Source organism: Talpa occidentalis, unplaced genomic scaffold (genome assembly GCF_014898055.3).
Source record: "Talpa occidentalis isolate TD23 unplaced genomic scaffold, MPIMG_talOcc4v2.1 talOcc4.10, whole genome shotgun sequence".
Lineage (NCBI taxonomy): Eukaryota > Metazoa > Chordata > Mammalia > Eulipotyphla > Talpidae > Talpa > Talpa occidentalis.
The window spans coordinates 40,371,311-40,394,647 of record NW_023600993.1 but is presented as its reverse complement, the minus strand read 5'-3'; the positions used below and the strand labels follow the sequence as shown (position 1 = coordinate 40,394,647).

The following is a 23,337-nucleotide window of genomic DNA, read 5'->3' as shown; positions in this document are numbered from 1 at the left end:
AAGTCTCATGCATATCGAGTGCATAAAAACATTTAGTAACCGGATGCCTCATCATTTCCCAAATATATATAGTACACACATGTTCTGCTTACTCACCGCTTATCTAGAGTTAATTTCTGTTATTAAAGGTAAGTCTTACAGACTTATTAATCTTCAGCTATCGAAATAAATGTTCTTTCAAAGTAAGTGCTCCTTGATTAATTGCACAGGACCCATTTTTAAATGGGCTGCTCTATATAAGCCTGATAATGGAAATTCTTCTCTTAACCGGAGCTCTTTCCTTTTGCCATCCAACTCTGGAAGTCTCTTAGAACACAATCCCTGGACTAGCCTTTTTGTGCCGTTGAGTGCTGATATGTCCTGTGATGCTGATAGCCAGACCAGCTGGGTTAGAGGCTGCATCAGCAGCCTGAACTGCTGGTGCCCTGAGCTCCTGGCTGACACAATCAGAGGGAGGGAGGTTGCAAGCAACCAACCTCTGTTAATACATAGTGTATTTTGTGTACCCCCAGGGCTGATTTGATCTAACATCCCTTTTAGAAAAAGAGAGAATGAGGCCCATTTGTTTCACATCATCGCTCTGGTTTGAGGAAAGTAAAGTGCAGTTTTATCAGATATGCCTTTAATTTATGCAGGTTCAACTATATCTACTCCTTGAAAAGAAAATGGGGAGGACAGTTGTGACTCAGAACTTGCTGTTTTGATGATCACAGTGGGTCATGGTGGTTGATGTGGGCTTTTTTTTAAAATTTTTTTTTGCAGTATGCTCCCTGAAAACAAGTTTTGGCTTCATCTGCAGCTAAACTGAAGGTGTATGTGTAATATTTGATCTGCTAGTAGAGAAGGAGCTGTTAAGTGTGGTTTATTGAGAGAAGGGACAGGACTTATCTCCTGTCTTTCTAGTGTATTTCCTTGATTGTTTTGTTTTACTTTGTGTGCAATTATTTTCCACTTTTATTATGAGGAATTTTGAAATGGAAAGGTCAAAAATAATTACAATAAACACCCACTGTCTATACTTAGCAGTTGCTAACATTGTGCTTTACCAAGTATCTCTCTTTGACTGTTTATACAGTTTAATTTGACTTTTCTAAATCATTTCTAAGTAACAGGATTATAGACCTGAGGACCCTTCCTTTCTAAATTCTACAATAAATGTGCCTTAAGAATAAGGATGATTTCCTGCAGTAACATCGCATCAGTATCAAATCTAAGAAATTTACTGATAAAATTCCCCATTTCCTGAGATTTGATTAAATCCATACTTCACCAATTTTCTTTTATATTTTTATATCCACTCAATAATCATGTGTTGCATCTATTTGGATATTTTGTTCACTTGTGTCCAATTGAAGGCCACTATTCCATTTTGTTATTATGCTTCTTAGTGTTTTTTTATTCTTGAATATGCCACTCTTCCCTCTTTCTCTCTCTTTTTTAATGACATTGATTTTTAATTTTTTTTATTTTTTTTTTAAAGATTTTTTTTTTTTTTTATTTATTCATACATGCACTGGGTACAGTCAGAAGTGCGGGAGGGTGAGAGAATTCACCAGAGCCAGAGTGGGGAGCAGAGCAGGCAGAAGGACCGAATTACACTGCTGAGGGGAGCAGCAGGAGGCAGCCATGTGGGACCATCCTCCGGTGGTTGGGGAGCAGCCGGGGATCGAACCGGCGCCGCAGTGGCTGCAGGCAGCTTCGCAACCCAGTGCTCAACCGCTGCGCCACCGGGGAGGCCCTGACATTGATTTTTTAAAAAGACTAGACCAGTTGCTTATGGAGTGTGTCTCACCTTTGAATTTATCTGATTGCTTCCCTGTGATGTCATTTAACTTGTCCCTCTATCCTATATATTTTCATTGGTAACTCAGGTCTAAAGACTAGGTTTGTTTCAGGTTAAGCACTTTGGGACAGGAAAACTTCCTAAGAGAGTCAGCTACTTGTATCCATTTGTTATTATGGGTGGGTGCTAATTTGTACCAGGCAGATGCTAATGACAACTTAATCTATGAGTGCAGAGTAACTTCTCTATAAATTCCTTGATGGGCGTGTTAGGTAGAACTTTTGCCCCTCCCCCCCCAAAAGAATTTATTACTATTACCTCAAGGAAAGGGCTGTTTAATAAGGGAATAGGCAGCTGCAGGACCCAGATTTCTCTCCGTGGGTTGGTTTCTTCCTCTCTGCTTTCTCCTTCTGCCATGTAAGTTCTGTTTCTGGTGTCGTCCCTTTTGTGTGGCATTGCTGGATTTGCAGGAGTGGCAGCTCTGACCCAGCCTGACACAATGTGTTAGCAGCTCTCTCCTGCCCTCACAGGGCAGTCTAGTCATAGGATAGGCCTAACTGATTCCCTATGAAAGCCTTCGTCATATCTCCTTTCTTGTGCTGGGGCTTCCGAACAGCGGGCAGGCTGCTGGCTGACTCCTAGAAGTGCTTCTCTCCCCCTGTGCAGTCATCTGGGGCCAGAGAGTCAGAGTCAAATGGATCTGCCATGCACCAGTTTGGGCAAGTAACTAGCCGTCTGAGATACAGTTTTCCCATCTGAAAAATCTGTCTCCTTCCAGGGTCCTTATGAGAATTTAGTGAAATAATCCAGGTCAAGTGTTTAGCACTGGGTCTAAGTGCTCAATAAAGACTCCTCTCCCACTACTGCTGCTGTTAGATTCACTCAGCAGGAATTAGGGGCAACATTGGGGAAAGTGGGCACATTTCCTGGAAAAAGAGTATGGGGAAGATACCCACACCATTTCCAGTATAATGGAAAACTCTCCATTTATCCAATATTTTCCTCATGCTACAGAGATCATGCCCTGGATTACAGGAGACTGAGTCCACACCACTTTCTCTTTGCATGCGTTCTATTAAATAGAAGAGATTTACTGGATGTATATGGGAATATAGACAGATTTCGAGGGAGGAAAGCAATTTCTGTGTAGAAGCTATTGAATGAATTTTAAATATAGTCTGGATATATTCTTGAGCACTCCTCTGTATTCCTTCTGATAGGTGTTGACTTATGGTAATTCAAATCTTTTCTATCTTGTGGAGTTTGGTGGTGGATCCAGTCCTGCATTTATTGAGCTCACAACTCTGCACTGGCGTCTTTCCTGCCTGTCACAGGCTGGTACGTTGAACTTGCTGTTCCTGGTTCCTTAATTCCAGCAACTTAGATGCCCAGTGAAAACTTCCAACAAATGACTACATTCTTCTCATGTTTGTGGATTTGATTGCATTTTTTGTATGTAGGAAAAATTAACACCATGTTTTAAAGGATAAAAGATTATTTAGATATTGAGGGACCATTTGATATCCCTGACCTCAGCAGGTCAGTGTTAAGAATTAGAATAAAAATTTTTTTTTTTCAAGTGCTGTTTTTCACCTATGGCACTAATCTGCATTTTTTATTTTTATTTTTATTTATTTTTTAATTTTTTAAAAAGATTTATTTATTTATTTATCTAAGCACTGGGTACAGTCAGAAGCGTGGGAGGGCGAGAGAATTCACCAGAGCCAGAGCGGGGAGCAGAGCAGGCAGAAGGACCAAAGTACACTGCTGAGGGGAGCAGCGGGCGGCAGGAGAGGTCTGCGCGCCATGTGGGACCCTCCTCCGGTGGCCAGGATGCAGCCGGGGATCGAACCGGCGCTGCAGAGGCTGCGGGCAGCTTCGCAACCCAGCGCTCAACCGCTGCTCCACCGGGGAGGCCCATAATCCGCATTTTTTAAAGTGATAATTTAATTAATTAATTTTTTTTTTTAAATAATAAATTTTATTTTTATATTCCCCCATACAACTGCACATGCCCCATTCTGACCCCAATCCCTCCCCTCCCGGCCCCCACCCCCCAAAAAGTGATTCTGGTTCATAGTTTTTTGTTGATTTTGATTTTCATAAAGTGATAATTTTAAATGCTGATTAGGGTGCTGAAGGATAGATGCTCTCACGGGCAGTCAGTGGCATTGTGACTTGACCTTTTTCTGGAAAGTTAATTTTGTCAAGAACTGTAAATATACTTGTACAAGCCATCTTCACTTCTAGGAATCTTTCCTACAGATGTCACAGAGGTATGGATTAAGATTTATGCACAAAATGTTTAGAGTAGCAATTGCTATAATGATAGAAAAAAAAAGGGGAAAGTCTCAATGTTCATTAATTGGAAACAGTTGGTGTGAACTGTGTTTTATCCATAGGGATACTTATTGTGCCCTCATGAAGGGGTGATGGGAGAAATGTATTAATTCAGAGAAAATGTTCATTGTTATGTTTTTAAAGTCAAGAAACAAAATTTTATGTATAATAATGACCTGCTATAGGGAAAAAAAATCACTGAAAAAGACTGAAAGAAAATATACCAAAAATTATTAATGGTTTCCTCTTAGTAAGTGAGGTTTAGGGGATTTTCCCCCTTTATTGGAGTAACATTGCTTTATAGCACATAAGGAATACTTTTTCTTTGTTTTTGAACTTTCCCAAGTTTCTACAGGTTGCATACATGATTTATATATTTGAGGGGAAGAAAAATGGTCAAATATTTGAATTGTCATTTTGAAGTGGAGCTTTAGGTTTTAAGGTTTAAGAATAGAAATCATTCTAAACAGGCAATAAGAATAAGTCTAAATTCAATGAATTGGCCCAAATCCTTTGGTTACCTAAGATGGAATTTTAAAATATGGCTATTTGTGGAGGAGTTTCAAATGTTAGAACTTGATAAAGATGAACTTGGAGAAATTTTATCTTCCTTTTATAACAACAACAAAATCCATAAAACCTACAAGGGTATTTGAGAGGGGAGGGAAGCCCCTTCATAAGAATGAATACTGTATCCTCAGGCAAGAGAGAAATCACAGCTCTAAAACAACCTCCTCAGAAACAGTTAATAATCTAAAGAATTAATTGGTAACCCAGTTGCATCTTACTGAGTTGGGGCACATTTATTTTTATAGGTTCGGGATGACAGCTTCGCACAATATGTTAGAATATCACTTTTGGAAAATTAGAGAAAAATATCTAATGTAGGTAGTCCATGTATTGCTCCTCTTGGGTTTAATTTATTATTGAAGTTCAGAAGACTGTAGTTTGCAAACTTAGCTTAGGAATTTGGCGGTCAAAAAGACCACCGGGTTTTTAAAAACACCCTCCTCCTCTGCAACCCAGTTATATTTTACATTGTGGAACTAAAATTGAATGTGATTTTCTTGGAGGAGCCTTTGTCAGCTCTTAATAAGTTTATCACAAATTCTAAAACTTCTCAAGGAAGGTCAAAAATGGAATTTTAGACTGGACTAGTCTTTTCCAGTTTGTAGAAATTGGTACAAATGAACAAGATTTGCTGTCTCGAAATATAATAAAGCCTCCGGCTGCCTACTCTTATAAAAGTCTTGATCATGTCTTTTCCCTTTATTTTTAAAATACACTCATCTCGTTATCCAGAGTGACTAAGAGCTCTGCATATGTGCCACTAAAATACTTGTCCTCGATTCCCTCCTCTTCTCCAGCATCCGTTGCTCAGGAAGTGACTTCTCCATCTTGTTCATTAGTCATTCTGACACCGTTCATCGGATCCCCTCCACTGAGTGCACCCACCGCGGGAACATTATCATCTTGCTGCTTTTATAAATGCCCGTTTCCCTTCACTGGCCCACTTGCTTTCTTTTTTCTGCGTAAGGGTTTTCTTTTAAAGACTAATGTTGCTTCTTATATCTCTTGTGTATAATTTTGTGTTACTCAGTGGTATCCAACTTCCTTAATATGTTAAGAAATATTTCCACTACTCAAATGTAGTAAATGTCATAAAAAAAAGTACACTGGACAAGAACAGGAAAGAAAATTCTTACTATCAGGTCGTAAGCAGGCAGTGCGAGTATCTCAATGAACTTGGCTTTTGTAGTGCTATCATTTATCCCAAAATTTTACTTTTACGTGTGGGTTATTGGTGGAAACACAAAGTTGGTATTCTGGGTATTCTCCCCTTAGCTACCTTCTGTTTCTTATACTTGATTCTAGTTTCATTTCTAGAAGAACTCAATCTCATAAGTTTCTGGTTTAATAATAGAAGGAGATTTAAAAAAAAAAAATTTTTTTTTACCTGTTGGTAATTGTGTTTATTTAAACAAACTCATGTGACTGTTGTTGCTTACAGTCCCCAGGCTCTTTTCTGCTGTCCTGGCAGGGTTTATGTTGACAATGGTGAGGAGATGCTATCAGCAGTTCATTGTGTGCTCTTTGCAGAAAGGGTCAGGGCAGCCAGCTCCAGTTTTTTCAAAACTGTGTTGGGTTAGTTGAATGATTTTTCTTAAGGTGTTTATCTGGTAGGGAAGGACAACCTGTGACTGACATGCCCAGGTCCCTAAAACACCCCCAGCCACAGCTGGGAGCAGGACTAGCAGGTTGGCTGAACCTGCAGGCTGGCTTCCCGGCAGACAGGGAGTGGAGCTGGCGAAGGCAAGATGCTCTGCTCTGATGTCCTTTGACAACATGGCTTCAGGTCCCTTGGCCCGCAGAAGCTCCAGGGCTCTTCCAGCAACTCTGACCAAGGGAAGACGTGGTGGAGTGTTTCTAAACAAAATTTTCCTTCAGGAAGTCATCCTGTTAACCAGAAGGTAACTTGGAAGTGCTGAAGTCTTGGCAAGAGCCTGACAACAAGAACTTTAAAGATACACAGTGCAAACTCATCACTTAGTATCATGACAGTAGAAACAGAAAATTTGACTTTTTAAAATCTACGTAAGCTACTAGCTTGTCTCCTAGCAAAGGTCCTCAAGGTGTGCAAGTATCTGGGAAGTGTGTTAGAAATGTAGAATCACAAGCCCTGACCCACACCTGTATCAGAGTCTGAGTTTTATCAAGATGCCCAGGTGATCTGTTTGCACACTGAAGTTTGAGACACACTGAATTTTAGGGCAGTCTGGATTCAGCTTGCAGGCAACATCAGCTCAGTAGAGATTTCATGTGAATGTCTTGGTCAGAATCTGGGGCAATGGAAATTGACGTGTGGTTTGTCTTCTTTCTCTCATAAGAGAAAGTAGGGCTACGGTGACTGTCACTTAACCAGCACCTGTGACTCTAGCTACGTGGACTCCCTCTATGATTCAGATAGAGTGAAAGAGGCTATAGGCAGGATTGAAAATAATGGTATCCCCATACTACTCCCCACTTTACACTCTCCCTCCACACCTGCGAGTACTCCAGCCCTAGCATTCTTTGTCCACTGAAAGGTCCTCCTGGAGTCTTTTCTTGAATGTATAGAATGTATTTTGTTCCATTTTGCTAATCTGTGGTGTCAAGGCCAGCAGCAAGGCCACCGCACCCTGACCTGTGATTTGCAGGCAAGACAGTAATTTGTGATAAAGGTGGAAGGGTGTCTGTTCCACCTTACACCGAGGCCCCTGGGTTATGTAATGCATTTCCTGTCTTTAATTATTTACCGGTCTTGCCCTGCCAGTCCACCGTCCTGACTGCTGTTTTCTTTGTTCTGCAACAGAGGAATTTGACCTCTCTGGGATTTAAATCTTGCTCAACCCTGGCCACTTCTGGCGTGATTTTTACTCAGGTGGCAGTTTGCGTGTGTGTTGGGGTGGGGGTGGGGGTGGGTGGCACATTTTTCCACAAACCCAGCGGCAGCTCAGTTTGTGTGTTTTCATTTCATGATTTGGGCAGAGGCTAAGCTGATTACAGGGCTCAAGTGGGGCCAAGAGCACATTTCAGATTTGGAATGCAAATTGTTGTCTGTGGTAATTATAGTTTGCACCAGGGCCCTGTTCGGGCCCCCGTGATCATTATCCTGGTGCGGAATGAGCAGCTTTGCCCTTCAGAGTGGGAGGTAATGAGAGGAGAGGGGCACTAGAGGGACATTCTGGGGTGTTTTCAGAGCCCATCTCCAAGCCAGAGTGGGAGTAGGACAAACTCAGATATGTGTCCCAGTGATGCCTCTGACAAGCTCTGTGACTGTGGACCAGGAACTCAACCTTTCTGAGTCTCAGTGTCCTTCAGTTCTGGCCTCGAGGTTTGCCAAGGTGATGAGATAGCAAGGCTGTGATGGGACACTGAACATAGTGCCCAGCACATGGTAGCTCAGCAAGAGGGAGTTTGAGTGCCTAGCAGGTGCCATAGAGTAGGGATCTACAATGGGAAAAGCAGGGAAAAGCACACCTTTCTGAAAGGCTAATTTCCAGGCACACATTACTGACCCCTCTGGTCCTGGATTGTGGCTTCACAGATCCACAGACTTGACTGGAACTGCTGGCTCCTGTCAGATTTCCTGCATGCAGTGAGTAGTGTGCCTTTGACAGTTTGATGAACATCTCTGAGCTTTGGGTTTTCTCATTTACAGAATGGACATCCTAATTGTAGGTGATCCACAGCATTATTGGGAAGATTATTTGTGAAAAATGTGTCTAAAGTTGAGTACGTGTGCTTGGAATAAGCTACGAAGGAGCCCTGCTATTATTGCCTTTGTAGTGATAAGGAAAGCAAGGTTTTAAGGGATAAGTGACTTTCCCAAGTCTGGAATCTGGTCCAGCCAGTTGGCTGTAGAGTTTATGTTTGTGTTGTGTCAGTCGCTCTCCCTAACAGTGGTCAGAAGTCCCAAGCACTGCCCAGGTACCAGCTCCTGGGGCTCCCTGCAGAGCCCTCAAGTTTCCTGACAAATTCTTTCTTGAGTTGGGTTCAAGGAGAGCACAGTACAATCTTTATAAATTATATGTTATAAAACTTTTTAAAATATAAGTTTATGTTATATATTATAATATTACATCTAATAATGACAATAGCAGCACCACTATTTGCATACACTCCTATTGGAAATGCCAGCATCTATCCATTGTCAGCACTTCCAGATTACTTTTTGTTGTCTCTCACATGGGAACCTATTTTCCATGATTTTGCTGCAGAGTTCATTGTTTATCTTACAATCTCCGGGAAGCTGCTGTTATTTCTTATCATGTGGTAGGCACTATTGTAGGTATCTTATTTGGTTCTTACAATGACCTTGTGTGGTGGGTTCTCCTGTTATTCCCATTTAATAGGTGATGAAACTGAGGCACAGAGAAGTTTGGTAAATTGCCAGAGGTCACACAGTATGCAGTTGCACTGGAATTTGAATCCAGGCTGTTAGACCCAGAATTGCTATCCCTAACCCCTGTGCTAAAATGCTTTCATTAATTTGCGGTCTACTTTCCAGTAGATTGATGTTGTACATCAATCTTAACTGGCCTCAGCTGCTCCCTGACCTCAGCTGTAAGCCTGGCATTCCATTTCCTTAGGCCTGTCACAATATGCTGGTCTTACCTTGCCTCAGAGGGTTTTCTTGGGGCTCCCTCTTGCAGCCCCCAGGTCCTCATTCAACATAGGAGGCCCTTGTATATTATGAAAAAAAAAAAAAATCAGACTCTCATTTTAATGATGACACAACCCAGAGGCGAGGTTCTTGTTATCACCCTGGGAGAATCTGGGCAGAGGTGATTGGAGTTGTAAAGTCAAGTAGCGGGGGAATTCCTTTTCTTCTCCATAAATTATCCATGTGAGAGCTCTGTGTAATCTCACATTGCAGGAGGGAATGGCTGTGCTTAACTCCTTTTGGAAGGGCAAATTTATCTCACCTCTCATTTAGCAAGGAGAGGGAGTTGGGAAGCATAGAAATGGAATTCTTTGTTATTGTTGGTACAATCACTGGCTTTTAGCTGATGTATTTATGTACTTGTACTCGAAAATATGTGAGAAATTAGGTACCAAAACACCACATCAGTGTTCTGTAGCCATGGCCACTGTTCTTTTCACGCATATGTTCTCACTGAAAAATTTGCACTGGCTCCCCATGTTCTATAGGAGAGAACTGGAATTCCTGCCTTGACCGCAACCTTCTCATCTCCTGGCTGTCCCACCCTGTCCCTTCCACAGACCCGTGGCCATCTCTGTACTTCCTGCATGAGCCAGGCTGTTCCCTACTTCTCTCCTTTGCCCCGGCCCCCACCCCTCAGCCTGGCAATGCCTATACTTTTTTTTTTTTTTAAGATTTATTTTTTATTTATACAAGTGCTGGGGGGCAGGCCAGATGCACGGGAGGGTGAGAGGATTCACCAGAGACAAAGCAGGGAACAGAACAGGCAGACTGATAAAACACACTGTTGAGGGGAGCAGCGGGTGGGACAGGGGAGGTCTGCCGCGCCATGTGGGATTCTTGCCGGCCAGCTGGGATCAAACCCGCGCTGCAGAGGCTGCGGACAGCTTCACAGTGCGGCGCTCAACCACCTATGCCACCAGGGAGGCCCTGACTATACTTCTAAGGACCTGCTCAAATGGCACTTTCTCTAGGCAGACCTGAGAATTGTCCTTAGCTGCTTCCTCTGTGTTCCTAGTGCTCCAAGGCTGTGAAATGAGGCTTTGAGCACCAAGCACGGCTTGAGGTTGGTGTCCCTTCTAGCCTGTAGGCTCTTCCAGGTATTTTTGTATGTCTGTCACGTTGGGCACTTTTCTTCCCTGAAGGGGGTCTGTGGATGAGAGCTAGAAAATGATGTAGGAGATCTAAGGCACCAGACTGCAGGTTCCAAGAGGGCTGGGCCTGTCCTGTGGCCCAGACTATACTGTTGCTGATGGACAACTTGCCTGAATGGCACTGTGGTAAAGAGCCCATGCTGCAGGCCAAGCCTCAAGTGGACGGTGTTCTTAATCCCTCTGAGCCCTTCTCATCTGTAAACTAGGGATAACAGAAGGACCTCTTTTATAGGGTGGTCACAGAATTAAATGAGTTACTAGGCTAGCATCTGGTATATAGCAAGCCCCAAGTCCATGGTGATTGTTATAGTAAATAATCATGAAATAAATTACTGACAGGATATGTGCTATCCAGAAAAACAGCAGAATGTTGTGATAGAGAAGATGGTGATGATAGTGGGGGGCAGGATGTGGTCCTTTAGATGGGTCAGGGAAGGGGTCCTATCAGTTGAGAGCCAACTGCTGCAATGTGAAGTTAGAGGAATTTAGAGAATTTTCTGGAGAGCAAGTGCAAAGTCCCTGAGGCAGGAAAAAAATCCCATGAGGAACAGAAGATATGACTAAGAGCTTGGGAGGAGAGTAGAATGAAATCGGGGTCAGGAGGGTGACAGGGGCCAATTGATGCAAGACTTAATGAGCCAAGAGACAGTGTTTGGGTAGAATTTCAAGTGTAAAAGAAGTTATTCAGTTCTTTTTTAAAAGATGTATTTATGCATACAAGAACTGGGGTACAGGCCAGAGGTGCAGGGAGAGTATGAGAGGATTCACTAGAGACACAGTGGGGAGCAGAACAGGCAGACTGACTGAAATACACTGCTGAAGGGAGCGGTGGGTAAGACAGGAGAGGTCCGCTGCGCCATGTGGGTAGCTCCCTGGCTGTCCGGGGATGGAACTTGTGCTGCAGAGGCTGTGGATAGCTTCACAGTGCTGTGCTTAACCCCTTGCATCACCAATGAGGCCTAGTTACTCAGTTTTTGTGCTCAGAATAATTTTTCGAGACTGGTTGCTGGGCTACTTATAATTTAGCCCATTCTGTGTTCTGTGTGCATGAACTAACTCCTAGCAATAACAGTTCTGACTTAAGCAGAAATGAATTAATTGAAGGATATAGGAAGCTCAGAGAATTTTGGAAGCATCAGGAACCAGCACCACCACCATATCCTAAAAGGATGCACTGCTGCCACTGCCTGGCGTAGGTGTTGTGTTCTGTCAGCACCAGTTACAGACATGACTACTCAGTCTGCTCCCACTGCTGCCTCTGTGAGATGCCACAACCATCACCAGAATAGTCTGCATCATCCCTGATGCTTTGCAGCCAATTTTTGATGCCAATTTCTAGAATGGGACTGTCAATTGGCTGAATCTGTCTCCTGCTCTTGTACCCTAGATGTGAGAGAGGTTGGGAAAGCAAATGGATGGCATCCTTATCCCTTTAGAATAAGGATGGCATCCTTATCCCCAATATTTGATGCCAATTTCTGGAATGGGACTGTCAATTGGCTGAATATAGCTCCTGCTCTTGTACCCTAGATGTGAGGGAGGTTGGGAAAGCAAATGGATGGCATCCTTATCCCTTTAGAATATGGGCTCTGATTCATGATTTGGGAGTTTCCTCAAACCTTGGAAGGGGAATGAACTGCAGAGCATCCAGAGGGTGCTAAATGTCCATCACAGAGACACCTGGGGTGACTCATGGTGTGATTTGGCCTCCTGTTGTGCCAGCATGCACAGGGCAGTTTCTCCATCAATTCAAGCAGGTGGGTAAAGGAGAGTCCAGAGCCCTCAGTGGATTTTTTCAGGTTTTAATGCTCTTTCTACACCAATTGTTGTAGGGCAAATTGCAGGCTGGCAAGGCAGGGAGGCCAGGGGGGCTGGGAGGCTGGGAATCTTTACTCTCTCTTTGGGCTTTTTCTGGCGTTGTCTCGTGGTCCTGCCTCTGTGTAGTCACTCATCCTCTTGTAGCGGTCCTGCCACCGTAGCCGTCTCTGTATATCCTCAAGCCTCCCTTATAGCCTCCGCCTCAGGTGTGCCCACTTATGCATGCCCACACCATACTCCAGGTGTCCACCATCAGGCATGCATACCCGGAGCCCATGCTCACAAGTGCCTCCTGCATTCAAGGCTGCAGGTGATAGCCACAGAGGCTAGCGGTGTAAAAACCTGACCATCACTTACCCCACACCTTAGCAGCATTCATCTAATAGGTGGTGACACTTTAAGAAAGACCTGTGATTAAAAGAAAATGATTAGAAGAAGGTTGATTAAAAGAAAATGTGCTGAATATGGAAGCAACTAGTCTCAGTCTGATGAAAGGAACTTTTATTTTTTAAAATCAGTTTGTGCAGGTGTGTGGAGTAGCATGTTTCTGCAGTGTTTATCACGATTTGCATTCCCCTTGGAAATGCCCTTGTCATTGTCAGTGCTTATAATTGCTTCTTGTTATGGCCATATGGGGCTTATTGTGCGTGATTTTGCTGTAGAGTTGATTGTTTATCCTATACCGTCTCCAGGAAGCTGCATGGGAAATCTCTGAGCCTGGCCAGGAAGTCTGACTTAAAGGGACAGCCTCAAGGCAGAGCCCCAACAGGGAGGAAGCTCTGTGGTTGAAGCTGGAAGACTTTTCTGTGTCTCCCCTAGTTGGTTTGTTGGTGTTTAGCTGATTCCTTTCTGAATCCAACTTAAGCAGAGGAAAAGTGGCAATATTTGTTCTTCGTATACACATGGGCACACACCAAGCAAAATAACAACAGAAAACCGCTTTCACTGTTGTATAGGGGGAATGAACTTAATCTCTTGGTGCTTTCTTGAGGATAATTTCTAGAAGTTTTGAAATTTTTCTATGGACACAGGGATCTCAAGGAAGTCAGTATTTTAACATTAAAAAAATAAGGATGTGACTTCAGTTTAGACACCTTCACATTTTTTCTTCCAATTGGAAGGAATAGGAAATTGCAAATTTCCATTGCTGTTTTCTTATTAGATGCTCAGTTGACAGCTCTCATTCAAATCAGGGTAAAAATCAATCTGTTTTGGACTTGGGGCTATCCTTTCAATTTGCTGAGAGGGAAACATGAATCAGTTTTCATAATTACACAAAAACTTCCTTTTCTAGCTTGAAAAATATAGAGGAATTATCACCATGCTTTTAACTTTTTTGTAATTTTTTTTCCAGATGGGAAATTTTAAAGCTTATGCGAAAACAGAAAAGATAGTGAAAAAGACCATCATGTATCAATTAGTGTCCTATAGTCTACAGTTCCACCAGGGATGATAGTATCATTATTCCTGTTTCATAGATAGGGAAACTATGGGTCAAGGAAATTAAGAAGTGACTTACCAGGTCATTCAACTAATAAATGGCAGAGCCAAAAATCACAGTGCTCTCATAATACTGTTCATTATTCCAGCCAGCCAGTGTTTCCCAGAAATTATCCCTCAGGAGATATCTGGCATCAAAATAATGAAGAGAAGAAACTTTTTAATAAAATGATTTCTGATTTTGTTATATACTTTTAACTCAGAAATTCAGTTTGTCAAGAGTTGCTTTTTGATATAAACAAATTACTTTTTGTAATTCTCCTGAGTACTTATTAAAATGTTAGGAATATTACCCCCCTCATACTCAGGTTTTCCACTTCTAATCAATTTTGACAGTATAATGCTGAATAGTAAGTCTCATTTCCAAGTAAGGAAGCTCTTTGGCTGATAGATTATCAGCTAATCAGTTTTTAAAACCTTTCTTTTTCCTAAGAATTGGGCAGAGGTCAGCAACCCACTGCAATTTGTTTCACTTTTAACAGAGGGTGTAGGGAAAGGGACTTGTCAGTCCCTTGAAAAAGCCATAGCCTGGGTGTTCGTGTTTCTAAGAAGTAAATTGAATGAACTTATTTGCAAGCACTCTGTGGCTCTGTGGGGAAATTTTTCAGGCTGCCCGCACTACTGTGTAGGCCAGGCTGGTGGCTGCCTTTCAGAGAATTTCAGAAATCAGCTTTCCTGTTTTTCCTTCATTCGCTTTTTAAAATAGCTGCCTATGTATCCAATGCCAAAATACGGTGAGGAATTTGGTTATAAAAGTTCAGATTTGTTTGGAAGAAAAAAATACAGTGCTCGCGTGATTACTAGTAATACAACCAGCCAGATAAGCACTAGAGATTAGCCATGATTAGCAATCTGTTGAGACTCCCATGTTTGAGCATTATTTATTTTTAGTTCTGTGTTAAAACCATAGATGAAGACTTTTCTATTTATTCATTCTTGACCTTGGGCAGCCAGGTCTGCTCCCACATTCTTCTCATCATTTTGTAATCTTGTTGAACTGGGATATTAAGCAGGGCTCCAGAAGAACATCAACATTTTCAAATGGTTGTAGTCTCTCAAGTTAAGCCACCTTTTGTGCAGCCGTCCCTCGTCTGATCCCCCGTTTGTCCACGGTTCACGGCTCAGGGTGCAGAGTGATTGTTCAACTTTTTCTTGGATCAACCACCCTTTCAGCACTGAGAAATAGAGACGCGGGCATTCAATAAAAGTCGTGTGACTGCAAGTAAACGCCAGGCTTTACTTTGAAGTTCTTTTCATTTCCACTGACTTCCCGTGTACTGTGCCTTCCTGCCAGCCCAGTACACCGGAGAGCATTATTGTACCTCCCCCCTTAACCACAACCTGATTCCCCACAACCCCCAGTCTTATGTGAATTTGACAATAGCCTCAGAGATCTAAGGTGTGTGAAAGAATGCCTTTCTGATGTTAGAGCCTTAGTTAAATCAATGTGCATAGACCACTTTAATTTGGCCACTGCTACCATCCCATTTTAGTGATATTTCTATGTTTCAGTTCAGTTTGTGAAATTATTTAAAAACCAAAGACATCCACTAGAATATGGTCAAATTCCCTAAAATTCCCATCCAGCTCTGAGTTTTTATGAAACTTATGACTTAGACTTCTTAGGTACAAATATGGAAGGCGTTAAAACACCAGAATAAACTCCATTAATCAAGTTTTAATGAGGAACTAATTCTACTGAAATTGAACCATTCTATTTTATGTAGGTAAAATTCCCACAGCCCTGACAAATGTTTCTTATAATATCTTTAGTGAAAGATTGTGATCCGTCTCAACAGAAAATACCCTTAGATATTTAGAATAACAGCACAGGAAACACATCACTTTAAGTCCCAGTGACACAGGGAAGCATGTGGTGCTTACATACCCACATGTAGGTGTCTTTAGTGCCCAGCTCGAGATTGTCTCCAGTTTGGCATTTAACAGTGTGTGCAAATGGACCCAGTTTTTGCAGTCCATGTATGGAGGTTGTTCCCATGTATAAAATATGTCATGATTCAGCTTCTCACACTTAAAGAAAAATGTTATACCCTGAGAACTTACACCCCCAGAATTTCATAGTGTTTTCTTTTTCTTTTGAACATTTCACTCTATGTAGAACTTATTTCGGAGGAGTGAAAAGTTGGGCTTTAAAATGAGGCTTTTCTTTCCAAGAAACAAATTGTCTCATTTGTCAGTGATCCCTCTCCGGTGGTTTGCATCCAACATTTGCCGTATGTCGGGCTCCTGAGCAATCTTGGGCAGGTTTCTGGCAGTCTGTTTGGGGGCTCTGTGCATGGAGCGGGGACTCAGGAGTCAGCCCACCCAGCCCCACTCCCAGCCTCCAGGCCCCATGGACAGGCTATGCCACATAGCCGAGGCTCATTTTTTAAAATATCTGTACTGTAGAGATAATAATAAGGCCTACCTCAGGACAGTTGTGAAATCAAATGAAAAGCATGCGGTAAGTTGTCATATTAAAACATCAGAAGTTTGCGGTTACTGTTTATAGTTTCAGTAATTATGACTTTATGATGTTTTAATATCTGTGCACAGGTGCACTCTCGAGGTTGGCAGAGGCAACAGGAGTGAACATCTGGAAAGGGACAGTTCATCTTTCATGCCTGCTGGATGTCCACAGGGCGGGGACAAAGGAATTGGCATTGCTCTGCAGTAAAGGGACCTGAAATTTGTAGGATGTGAAAAAATGCCCTAGATATTGAGTGGAGAACCCAAGGGATGGAATAATGTTATCTTTCTAGTTTTGAAAATAAAAAGTAAGATGTTACACAGCGGCTTCTGGGTATTTAGACAGAAAGAAAATGTCTGGGAGGATCACCATAGGAATTGGCAAGCTGGTGGCTCTGGGGCAAATCAAGCCAACAACTATGTTGTTGTGTGACCTGTACAGCATTTTAAAAAAGGATAAATTTGTTGCCAGCACATAAAAATCAGATTTTTATAGAAATCCTGGAATTTTTAGCTTTTTACTTGAAAAATTGGAATGTCTGGTTGCTCTGAACCAATAGGCCCTTGGGAACCCAATAAGCTAGAACTGACCTAAGGCAAGAACTCTCTGGTGTCCACCCAGTCTTTCCTTTCAGGTGTCTTACCCTTTGTCCCTGAAAACAATGGGTTTGTGACCCCCTGTCTTCATCTGGCTTTGACATGGGTGCCTCTGGCCAGTGGAATTTGGATGGAGGAAGATAGGCAGACTCACATTTTACACTAGATGCTTCTGTATGCTCTGAATGTATTATCAAGGCTCTATGTTATTTTTAAACTTTAAAAAATAGTAGGAAAACATATTTGAATACTGGTGGAACCTTAGATGCTATCTAGACAGAAGCAACGTTTCTGTTCCTTTGTAAGCCCCCGTGATAAAGCTCTAAAATGACTTGACCTTGACCCCTGCAGGACAGGAGCCTCTTATTACTGAAATGCACTTCCTCAGAGTTGCCTTCTGCTGAATAGATTTCACCATTGGAGATCTTATTTCTGCTCAAAGCAGGGGCATCAAAGGAAATGGCCAGGCCCTGCTCTTTCCTTCCTTTTTGTAGGTTTCACCCTCTCTCCCTGCCAGGGTGTGTGCTGATTCTGCTCCTGCCCTGCTACCTGCCTTGGAGCCTACTCAAGTTTCACCTCTTCCACGAAGTGCTGTAGCCCACGGATTTCAGTTCTTCTTTTTGGTTCACAGTCAGCAGCAGGAAGTCAGGCTTAATCATTCCAGGATTAGTTCATGTGAATATGTGCTCCCTCCCCCCATGTGAAATAAGCTGTACCGTGATCATCTCACATTTCCTCTGGAGCCTCACCCCAGAATCCTGACTGGGGGGCTCCGTGAAGTGACTTGTTCAAAAATCCTCCAGGAGAAGAGGAGCGGCTGAGCTTATGGGACCTCCATTGGTCCCTAGATGATTGACATTCATTAGCTGAGTTGCCACCAAAGGTGGTTACTCTTAAATGGTGTGTGGGTTTATACACATTCAGGACCCTTTCTATGGTGGAGCCTGAGGCCAGAGGCCTTTTTAGAAATGCTTCCCCTTTCTCCCTGGGCAGCACTGACCCCAAGCTTGCTTTGTGAGGAGTCAGGCTTTGGGAATCCTGAGGATGAGCTGAAGCCCACGTTTAGCAGGCACTTCTCTTTGATTTGACACACATTGCTGAACATTTCCTGGGTGCCAGACTTGAAGGTACCATATGGACCCTGAAGTGATCCAGATGCTTTCCTGAAAGGTTTAAAGCATTTTCACAGTGATTTCACTTCCTCCTTTCTTCAAACAGATGGGACCCCTTCATGCTCCTTGAAGCAAGACTCAGGCCCATCAGAGGGGCCCTCCAAGACCTTTCAAATCACACACTTTTTTTCCAGGGCACCCTGTTTTGCTACTGTCCTCTCTGGTTCTTCTGCTTAAGATACTCCTCAGAATTCTGCCCAGTTGTCTTTTGCTCTGGGACGCCTTTCCAGACCTTGTCCCCATAAAAAAATGCATTTGCCAACCTTAGTTATCTTTTGGCCTCTCAACATTTTTTGCAAATTCCTGGCAGTACCTATTTTATTCTGCACTTATCAGTGGCTCATCTTTATACGAACAGAGCCTGGTGTAGAACACCTCTGTATTGTCTGCAGGACAAAGGACTCCCTAAAACTGTTTGGGGTCAGGTCATTGACCTAAGAGAATGGGAGGAGACTTCCTTTTGTCTCTGAAATTATAGACTTTACTGTGAGACCATCTGTCTCACCCAAGAAGTCTGGGTTTTGTAAAAGGCAGGGACTGGGGCAAGGTGTCCATTCTGGTGAGCTACCCAGTTCATAAATGAGAATGTCAGCCATGAAATATTTCCCTGATAACTCTGAGAAGAGCAGTGAGGCCTCTTGTTATTCATGCCAAAAGCTGAAAGGGAGGTTTCCAGAAACAACTATTTTGAAGGGGCTCTGCAGAGAAGATGCCAGATTTGCCTAAGAGAAAAGGGAAGAAACGGATGGGTGTGGCATTTACCACCACTCATTTCTTGGGTTGCTATGAAATTGGGATTCTGTGTGGGTTCTGTATCCTGGGCAGGGCTGCTGATCCTCGGGTGACATTCAAATGAACCATTGATCCTTCCTAGTGTTCCCTTTTTCTCCACCTCACCCCAGGGTTTGGTTTTGCAAAGCTCTATGAAGTCCTAGCAGCCAACCCTTTAGAGGTACACAGAAATGCTCCCCCGGGACCCAGTGAACTGTGTCTGTTTCCTACAGACTGGGGAGCATCAATCAGAAATTGGGTTTCTGGTGTGTCTTTAAATGCCAAAAGACAGTGCTCTGAAAAGGCAGCAGCAGCAGCAGGCGAGGAAACCGCTGGAGGTGGGGAGCTCTGTGGTGGTGCAGCCCTCAGCTCTGACACTTGTAACTGATGGCCCTGTCACTTCCTGTCATGCAGCCCTAGTGACGGGGAGGAGTTCCTTCAAGGAAACCATGCTCTGCTCTGCTCAGAAAATCCTGTCCACAGGGCTCCGCCACAGTTAGGGGCAGGGGACTCCGGGTGGATGAGGTCAGAGTGCCCCATGGTGTGGTGTTGCTTCTTTGTCCGTGCTCAGGTAAGCTCCCCACAGGAAGAGGAGAGAGGGTGCTGCTAATGGGCCAGGAATGGACACGCTCTCAACTCCCTGTGCAGGGGAGCTGAGGTGTGGGAGTGCACAAGCTGTCTTAGCTGTGAAACTTAGCTGAGAGTGGCAGTTATAGACACCTGGGTTGAGGGAGGAAGATATCTGCCTCACTTTAGTATGAATCAGAAAATAGCAGTGTGGTTGTGTCTGAGACCACAAACAGTTGTGCTGGGTGGAGATGGTGAGTTAAGCGGCGTGCTGCGTTGTCAGTGCCTTCTTTAGCATCTGTGATTGGAGGAAAGCAAAAGGAGGGCGCCTCTCACTCTTGACTCCATGGTGTTAGTGTTTTACTTTTTATAAGATAAATGTATTTATTTAATTTTTTTAAATGCTTGAAAACATTATTTTATAAATTTTAAATATTTACCTTTTTAATATTTTAATAACAAAATACTTAAAAGTGTTTTGATTAAATTACATTTAATCAAATGTAATTTGGTCCTTGAAAACATTATTATCACTTGAACACAAATTTTATGGCAACTTTGGGTATCACAACATAACCTGATTCTGCTGAAAGATAAATGTATTTAATGGAAGGGAAAAGAAAGAAAAAAGATGCATCTATCTGCTGATTTTGTTTTTTTTTATTGGAGTTTGTTTTTGGTTTTTATTACAAAGTAGATTTCTGAAGTCTTCTCTTTTTTGGATTGGAGGATAGCTAAATTCAGTTTTGGAATTTCATTCTGCTTGGAACAGCTTTTTAAAGGCTCTCTTAGAGTGACACTGGTATTCTAATTAAGAGTGTTGGTGTTATAGTTAGGTAAATCACTGAAAAAATTAATAGATTTGAGAAGAAAAAACAAATAACCTATATGTATATTTAAATGTAAAATACATCCCTCATAAGCAGAAAAAAAAAAAAAAAGCATTGGTGCCTGGTTTGAGTTATTTTGGAAGCAGCTGCTGGAAATGAATTTCTACGGGTTGTAGAGTGGTTTGGAGACCGGGCCCAGATTCTTTCTATCCCTTTTGTTTGGTTCTCAGACTGACTTTTGTAATGCTAACTGCAACTCATGACTTTTATATCAAGATACTCTTTGAATCTTGTGTCATTTAGGTGCTTTCATTCTTTTTCCCATCTCACTCACCTTGCTGTTTACTCACCTGATGAAGAATTTTTTAGGCTTCTGGATATGGAAATTCACAACATTTAAATAATTGATTGCAATTCAGTGATAGTTAATACACTATTAATAAGAAATAATACAATATTAATAAAATTGATACACCATTAGATAACAATTATCAGGTACTTTTTGTGTTCCTAAGCACTACCCCTACTATTCCTGAAATTATTTTTTAAAATATTTTTATATGTATATATTGCATCATCGTTTATTTTTATACAATGTTTGCCTTCTCCTCTCAGGTGTAGTCCCTGTAAAATTCCCCCCACCAATTCACCTGTGCACCATCACCATAGTCCCTTGTGTTTATCTCTCCAGTTTTGATTCTTCTCACCCCCCCTCCCCTGTAGAATGTCTCTGATTTATAGTTGCCTGCTAATTTGTTTTTTGTTATTATTTTTTTCCCTGATCCCTTATTTCGTCCCCCTATCTTTCTCCTATTAGTGAAACCACCTGATATTTTTTCCCCTTCTATTTCACTGAGCATAATCCCTTCCAGCTCTATCTATGTTGCTGCAAATGCATGTAACTCTTGAAATCCTTACACCGTAAGGCTTGGCTACTATTATTACTGCCATTTTGCTGGTGGCAAAACGGAGGTTTAGAGAAGACAAATACTTTGCCAATGGTCACCTAGCTGGATAGCAGTGTATCAGACTTGCAGAAAAGCCTTTCTTAGCCATTGGGCATTGTGTGATGGTTTTAATGAGGGGAGCTTTCCCACATCTCCTGCCACTTGCAGCATCTTTGATGACGCTTTGCTTTCTGGGCCTTTGGCCAATCAGCTGGTTTTAGCAGATGTTTGTCATGGTCCAATTAGTGCCCATGTAAAAGGCATCTATGACAAGTCACTGATTTGTATGGACTCAGCTTCCCCATATATAATATGAAAATATTGCTGAACTCATTTTAACTGTGCTATAAATCTAAGGTATGTAGCTATCTTGCATAAAAATTCAAAAATAGTTCTCACGTCTTCTCTAATTCAAAGTCAAATAATGTAATGAGTGCTTTCAAGCACACTACACTTCCCTAGGATATCAATGGAACTCAAAATGCAGTCGGTTGTCTGGCTACTTTATTTAAAATATTATTGAATGAATTTTTATTTTTTGCCTCTTAGAACCTCCAGAGAAAGAATCTGGAGGAATTTGAGCTGTGTGAAGAAAGGTAATTGGTAACTAAATGTGGAGAGCGAGGGAGAGAAATCTTTCTTTTTTTTATCATTTAAATCAAAATGTTTATTTTGCAATATTTACAGATTCCCACGCATGAGAGGGAAAAAATCTTTAGAGATCTCATAAATCCATCTCTTGGGTTTAGGCTGTTGTAGTTTTTTTTTTTTAATCTGTGGAGAAATAGTAGTTAAAGTGGTTAGGTTTGAGTCTCAACTTTTGCCACCTACCTTATAATCCTAGGCATTTTACCAAACCTCTCTGGATGTGAGTTCCGCCCTGTTAAATGGGCATATTAATGAAGCCTACCTTATGTGGTTATCATGAGGAACAAATGAAATGGCTCATGCCAGTGCCTGGCACAGTCAGCACAGAGCAAATGCCATCTGTGTCCTAAGTCTTACTGACTCTGGAATGTGTCAGTGGCTCCTAGAAATGAATCCTTGGTGCACAACAGTTTAACAACAAGTGGGCTGTGAAACATCTTATATCCTGAGACAAACATGGACCTGGTTAGATTTTGTGGCGGGAAGGAAGCAGCACGTTCCACAGAAGGCCCATACTTCATTATAAGCCCAGATTCCAGCCATGTTTTTACAGCTTGCTTGGGGCGACAAGTGGGAGTCTTAGAAGGGGAAGTTGATTCAAACCAGACCCTAGAAAGACTTCTCTGGATGGAACACTCAGAGGTATGATTTGGAGAGGGCAAGGTCAGGGTGGTGACCCTGAGCGTCCACAGGGACAGGAACAATGGGTGACTTTAGAACCTAAATATAATCGGTGAATGTCACTTTGAAAAACTGGTTCCCAGTGCGGGCTGTAGTGGCTGGGTCTCGGGAGGAGCTTGGGAAGCGCCCCTGCACCAGTCTTGTGCTGTCAGACTCCTTCTTCTGAGTATCATTGTCCATCTTCTAGCTGTGCCATCTCCCTTAAGCACCTGCCACAGCTTCAAGACTGCCACGTCTCCCCTCCGAGGTCTTCATCGTGGTGTCTGCCTCCTCTCTCCTTTATTACCTACAGACCCCACTTGCCCCTGCCATACACTTTAGGTCCTCAGGGAAAAGGGATGTGCATACCCTCAGCTGGGAGTCAAAAGTTTGGAGTTCAAGTTCTGGGTTTTGCAGTTTATCTTAGGCAAACCTACCTAAGTACCGGGTTCTCTGTCCAGGGGCAGTAGAGACAGTGCTGTTAAGAACCTGGATCTTGGGGCCTCCCTGCTGGTGCAGGGGTAAAAGTCTCAGAGCTATCAAGCTATCACCAGCCACTGCAGCATGAGTTTGATCCCTGGCCACTGCTCCCCTCAGCAGTATATTTCAGTCATTCTGCCTGTTCTGTTCCCCACTCTTTCTCTGGTGAATCTTCACATCCCCCGCACCTCTGGCCCACACCCCAGTTCTTGTATGTATAAATAAATAAAAATATTAAAAACCAAAAAAAGAACCTGGATCCTGGAGATTGATATTCTGGCTTCAGAGACTCACTGCCACTTCACCTTGGGTATGTTCCTTACCTCTCTGGACCTCAGTTATCTCACCTGCAAAATGGAGGTGATGCTCATAGTTGCTTCATGGGTATGAGGAGT

The 23,337-nt window shown here is 42.5% G+C and overlaps 1 protein-coding gene across 7 annotated transcripts in view; it reads left to right on the top strand.

Annotated features, from left to right (window-relative positions):
- ARHGEF3 (Rho guanine nucleotide exchange factor 3) overlaps nt 1-23,337 on the top strand; it is a 265,843-nt gene that overhangs the window by 88,338 nt on the left and 154,168 nt on the right. The window contains exon 1 of one of the 7 annotated variants that reach the window (XM_037491335.2): nt 19,224-19,381. The exons of the other annotated variants lie outside the window; for them this stretch is intronic. Coding sequence (XP_037347232.1) covers nt 19,331-19,381 — 51 coding nt within the window. The 5' untranslated portion in view covers nt 19,224-19,330. Of the gene's footprint in view, nt 1-19,223; nt 19,382-23,337 lie in introns of those variants that run through there. 7 annotated transcript variants of the gene reach the window in all.